Below are 5,809 nucleotides of genomic sequence, written 5' to 3'. Positions count from 1 at the left end.
AGTGTCCCAGGGAAACCGCCTGGGCAAGGGCCAGCTCAACCACCAAAGCCTGGAACTTGTCCCCTCCCCCTCCTTCCAGGCTCAGCCGGCCTCGGGGAGGTTGTGCTCATCCTAGGGACTCGGACCCATGGGGTGCGCCACTCCCAACCCCTGCGCGCAAACGCGCGTGCGCACACCCGTTCTGGAGCTCAGGCAGCGAGTCTGGCCTGCCTACTGCTACAGGTCTGCGGCCACAGGCACGCCAGGCCCATGGCTGAGCCCTCGGGTGCACGCAGAGGGGTCAGTGCGGCGCGAGGAGTCTCTTGCCTGCCTCCCTGTCAGCTGGCCATTCCCCCAGACGGAGCGGGACCGGGTCAGCCACAGGGCAGGCGTCTGCTGGAACGCAGGGCCTGGCCTCTAACACCAAGAGCGCGAGCTTTCTAAGTGTGGCAGGGATTATCTGGGGACTTAAAGAGGCCCGCGGCCCCACCTTCGCAGGACAAAGCTGACCATGAAGGCGATGACAGCGGAAGGCGCTTCTTTGTGCTTTTGTTCGTTCTGGGAACCAGGACTCGAACGCAGGACCGCGTGCTTGCCAGGCAAGCGCCCTGCCGCTGAGCTGTACCCCGGCCTGCTCTTTGTGCTTCTAAAGCCGGACCCCGCGGAGCAGACGGAGAACCGACCTTCGCCTCTCCTGAGCTCCCCGCCTCCACCATGGACAAGAGGTTTCTGCGGGCCGCAGCGGGAGGGGGACGAAAAGGGACCGTCGGGACCGCGCTGGAGCCAGAGATGGCTTCAGGCCCGTCCCGGCTCCAGCGCCCGCGTCGGCACCCGAGCTCGGAGGTGCGGAGAGGAGCTCAGGTCCGGGGCTCGGGCTGCGGGCCGGCCGGCCGCCGCGGGGTCAGGACACCCAGGTGAAGTAGGCCACCTCGTCCAGGTCGACCGGGTAGTCCGTGAGCAGCACGGGCGTCTTGTCGAAGAGCTCGCCCTTGTAGCTGCGCCACTTGCCGGCGGGCAGGTAGACGTCGCGCTCCTGCTTGCCCGGCTCCAGCACGGGCGCCACGAGCAGCGTGTCGCCGATGAGGAACTGCGAGTCCACGCGGTGCGCCGTCTCGTCGCCGGGCGCGATCCACCACAGCGGGCGCACGATGGGGTCGCCGGTGTCCGTGATCTCGCCCGCGAGCTCCAGCAGCAGCGGCGCCACCAGCGAGGCGCGCAGCGCGGCGAACTTGTGCGCGATGGCCACCACCTCGGCGCCGTACTGCCAGGGCGGGATGGAGAACTGCATGGCCGGCATGAAGGCCGCCACCTCCAGCCAGCGCACGTACAGCTCGCGCTCCGGGCCGTCGGGGCCGCCGGCCGTGCGCTCGGGCACCGCGTTGCCGCCCACCATGTCGGGCAGGATGAAGGCGTAGCCCAGCATGCTGACGGTGAGCACGGCGGGGATGAGCGAGCGCAGCCCCAGGTCGTAGCCCCACACCGAGTCGCGGTCCACCAGGCGGAAGAAGCAGGAGATGTTCTGCGACTGGTAGCCCACGCGCACCTCGGCGCGCGCGAAGAAGGGCAGCGCCATCTCGGTGTAGCGCCGGCTCCAGACGCTGGGGTCGGGCAGCGGCCGGAAGGTGCTGAAGTCGCGCGGCAGGTAGCTGACCTCGCCCGCGTCGAACTTGAAGGAGGCCACGCCGTAGCGCGCGCGCAGCCGCTGCAGCTGGCTGAGGAACCAGTCGCGCGCGGCCGGCCGCGTGAAGTCCAGCACGGCGCCGATGCCGTTCCACCAGCGCACGAGCGCGGGCAGCCGGCCGGTGGGCTCGCGCACGAACAGCTCGCGCTCCACGCCCTCGCCGAAGCGCGAGGAGTTGTAGTTGACGAACGGGTGCACCCACAGCGTGACGGCGAAGCCCGCCTCGCGCAGGCGCTCGAACATGTGGCTGGCGTTCGGGAACTTGGCCGGGTCGAAGTCGAAGTCGCCGTAGGCGGGCGTGTACATGTCGTCGATCTCCAGGTGGCTGCTGTTGAAGCCGTGCTGGCGGATCTGCTGGGCGAAGCGCAGCACCTTGGCCTGGTCCACCGCGCGCCCGTACAGCGCCCACGTGGACCAGATGGGGTGCCGGAAGGCCTCGGGCGCGGGCACCCTGGACGGCTTGTTGAAGTAGCGCCGCACCATGTACTTGTGGATGGAGGTGACGTCCGAGCCCACGCACACGCGGTAGCTGAGCTCGGGCGCCGCGGCGCGGCCGGCGGGCGGCTTGTAGGGCGTGGCGTGGTAGCGCGCCTGCAGCCGCAGGGAGCGCTCCGTGCCGTTCCAGCCCAGGTGGAAGGGCACGGAGTCGTTGACCTTGATGGCGGCCGCGCGCGACGACAGCCAGTAGCGCTCCAGGATGCCCCCGAAGGCGGCGTCGGAGGAGTACACGTCGCTGGTGACGAACGGCTGCGGCTCCTGCTGGCCGTCCAGGCGGATGGGCCAGTGCTGCGTGCGCATCTCGGCGCCGCCGTACCAGTGCGCCGCGGCGTCGCCCAGGAACATGGCGTGCTCCACGGCGCGGCCGGCCGCCGTCTCCTCCCAGCGCACGCGGTAGCACATCACCGTGTCCTTGGGCCGCACCGTCTGGATGAAGAAGTGCAGCGGGCGCCCGTCGGCCGCGCGCGAGCAGCCCAGCATGGCGCCGTCGCGGCTGCAGGAGTCCAGGTCCAGCGCGCCCGAGCGGAAGGCCAGGCGGAAGACCTGCTCGCCCTGCTGGTTGCGGATGGAGAAGCCGCCGCGGTTGAGGTCCAGCAGCTCGGCGCGCAGGCGCTCGGCTTTGCGAAGGGAGGCGCTGTAGTAGCACCAGGCCACGACGGCGGCCAGCACCAGCAGCAGCCCCAGCGCCGCGGAGCCCAGCAGCGGCCTCAGCTCTTTGGCCGGCTTGGGCTTGGCGGGCGAGAAGTTGTCGGGCAGGAAGGTGTACATGGCTGCGGCTGCCGCGGCCTCGGGGCTCTTGTGGCCTGCGCGGCGGCGGCGGGGGCGGCGGCGGGGCTGGGCCGGGTTCGTGTCGTCAGGGTTCTGGGGCATCGATCTCTCCCCAGCTAAGGAAGGAGCGGGCGCTGGGGCCACCCGACCAAGTCCATCTGAACCTGGCTGGAGTCTGAAAGGGAGAGAGGGGAACTGAGCCTTCTTGTTCCCTAGCACTGTGTCTCCCCCAGGCTGTCGGCCACGAAGTCTGTTTCCCTGCGCCCTGCTTTCTCTGCTTACCAGGACAGCCTCTGTGGTGCGGGTCGCCTCCCTCCTCCTGCCACCTAATACTGTCCCGCTGCCCCTTCCCGTTTGGGCACTGTGCCTTCTCCCCCGGGTTATCGCAGCACTTTGCCGGTGGCCTCCCTGTCCCCAGCTTTACTCCCTTCGGTGCTGTTCATTCACAGCAACCACAGGGCGCTGGCCGCAACTACGCTGTCCCCAGCCTGGAGGACTGCGCAGCGAGCCCCAGGACGAAATTCAGAAAGGTACACTTTTTTTAGCGTGTAAACTTTGCAATCAAAGCCTAAGACATGATGTGGTCTCAGCCACCTCTCTGATTCTCTTCCAGCTAGGCCTCGCCTGTCCCTACCCAGCAGAACCCTTCAGGCCACCTGCTCAGGGAGAGCGCGTCCACCCAGCCCAGGAGCCTGTCCTCCACCTACCGTCGCCGTAGGGATCAGATGCCCACATTTCACACATAGCTTCTCACAAACTGTGTGCTAAACACCCAGATGTGGCTGCAGGGAAACACAGGCTTGGGGGAAGGTATGTGTCTTAACCTGCTCTCCAAGGCTGTCGCCACCGTCAGGGCAGAGTCCAGCAAAGAAACAGCCCCAGTCAGGTGCACACACAGGCAGACACCTCATTGGCTGACCGGCTACCTAACTGTTCCAGCTGGCGGTGGGAAGAGGGGCAGAGGGGCAGACAGTAATTAGGCTGCTCCCAGATGCCAGTGTGTGTCTCCCTCTCCAGTGACTTCAGGGAGGTTCTGGAACCTTTCAGGTTTCTAACCCCTGCAGCTACCCAGCGCAGACATATCAAACTATGCAGATCAGAATTTTAACCTACAGGACAGATGCACGGAGTCTCTCACACCTCCTTCCCCAGGTTGCTCGCTCCCCCTAACTACCTAAGCTTTCAGTCCCTCCTGGTCTGGAGCAGCCTCTCCACCCCTTCTCAGCCCACACAACAGCCCTCCTCCCTTTCTTGCAGGTACAGGTTGTGAGAACCCTCCTGGAGATGCAGGTTCTGTAGTGCCTTTTAGCTGACGCCCCCAAAGCTAAGCAGAGCCCAAAGAAGGCCTTAGGAGCCCAGACCAGATTTGCTGAATACTCCTATTCATTCATTCAAGACAGCCTCGGTTCCATTCGGGGCGGCACCCAGGTAATAAGGGAAGGAGGCTCCTGTCTAAACAGGACAGACACACCCGTCCTCACATCAAGTCAGACCCTTCTTGACCCCGGAGTGTGAAGAGGCTGCCTTGGTGACCTTAAGCCTTTCCTACCCTTTGAGTTCTGAGAATCTTAAGTTGTAGGATTCTAAGTTTTTTTCTTCTTCTTGGTACTGGGTATTGAAGCCAGGGACACTCTTAACTCTAAACCTCATTCCTAGTCCTTTTTATTTTTTGAATTTTAGGGAGACAGTATCTCCCTAAGTTGCCCAGGTGGGACTCAAATTTGCACCCTCCTGCCTCAGCCTCCCTCAGTGCTAGGGTTACAGACATGCACTATCATGCCCGACTTGCTTGCATTCTTTACATTTTATTTCCAGCCTCTCCAGCATGTTTTGGGAGAGACACTCGCCTGACCAGGGTGCCTGAGAACCATGGCAGAAATAAGCTGTGTGGCTGATATGAAGAGACAAGCTTCCATCGGGTGGGCCAGAGAGTGGTGAGGCCTGTCTTTTCAAGAGACCGACCAAGGACCTCTCAGGAGCTTGAAAAGAGCTTTTTTGTTTTGTTTTGTTTTGTTTTTTGAGACGGAGTCTGGCCTGAAACTCATGGTGATCCTCCTGCCTCAGCCTCCTGAGTGCTGGGACTACAGGTGTGTGCCACCATGCCCGGCTGCAAGGAGCAATTTTAATGGCATCTGGCACCAGGACTGTGGAGGAGAACTCTGTAGTTAAAGTGTTAGCAGTGGTTAGAGACCTCTGTAATCTGCCGCCTCCGCCATGTGGCCAGCCACAGGCTAATGCTAGCAGGTAGGGCCGTGCAGGCGGGCTTCCTTGAGCTCTGCTCCCGCGAGCCTCTCCCACTTGATATCAACCTGTCTCGTTTGCCAACCCCTAGTTTGGTCTGAGGGAGAGGGCCTCGCTCGGCTCCACTAAGGGAGGTAATTCCAAGCAGAGCCATTTGCTGGATACGCTTCCTGGGCGGCAGGGAAGGGTGGTGGAAATGTCAAAGGTAACTCGATCTGGCCATCTCCCTCCCCTGTCCAGAGACTGGATCCTCGAGGATCGAGTGACTGCGCCTACACAGTCCGGAATACTTCCACACCCACCCTCGGCGCCCCACTCGACGGCTACACTGTCCAAAGGGGCAGGTGAAGGTCAAGGGACCTGTGGCCCGCTCGGAACCGGCCTGTGCAGGGGCCCAGGTATCCAGGGTCGCTCCACCTACCGGACTGTAGGAGCCAAAGTTCAGGAATCAGGCACCTTCAGCAGCACACCCCCACCCGCCCCAAGGTCCTCCCGCGGGGCTCACTCACGCAGTGACAGCTGGGCAGAAGTGGGGATGCAGGGATCCTGCCGCGGACCCCGTCCACGCAGCCTGCTGCGACCTGCCACCGCGCTGCACCGGGCGCTGCCCGGCCGGCCCCGGCTGAGCCCTCCCCGACCCCG

At 63.9% G+C, this 5,809-nt stretch overlaps 1 protein-coding gene across 1 annotated transcript; it reads right to left on the bottom strand.

The window, feature by feature from the left end:
* Positions 1-790: 790 nt before the first annotated feature.
* Positions 791-5,803, bottom strand: Kiaa1161 (KIAA1161 ortholog). Its single transcript, XM_005401081.2, has 2 exons — positions 5,677-5,803; positions 791-3,101 (listed from the first exon to the last, which is right to left on the bottom strand). The coding sequence occupies exon 2, from the start codon at positions 3,026-3,028 to the stop codon at positions 881-883; it is 2,148 nt and encodes a 715-aa protein (XP_005401138.1). The 5' UTR covers positions 3,029-3,101; positions 5,677-5,803; the 3' UTR covers positions 791-880.
* Between the last annotated feature and the right edge of the window lie 6 nt (positions 5,804-5,809).

The sequence above is a fragment of the Chinchilla lanigera genome, unplaced genomic scaffold (genome assembly GCF_000276665.1).
Source record: "Chinchilla lanigera isolate Chin_1 unplaced genomic scaffold, ChiLan1.0 scaffold00071, whole genome shotgun sequence".
Classification (NCBI taxonomy): domain Eukaryota; kingdom Metazoa; phylum Chordata; class Mammalia; order Rodentia; family Chinchillidae; genus Chinchilla; species Chinchilla lanigera.
Note: the sequence above shows the minus strand (reverse complement) of the source record. Positions and strands in the feature narration are given on the sequence as shown.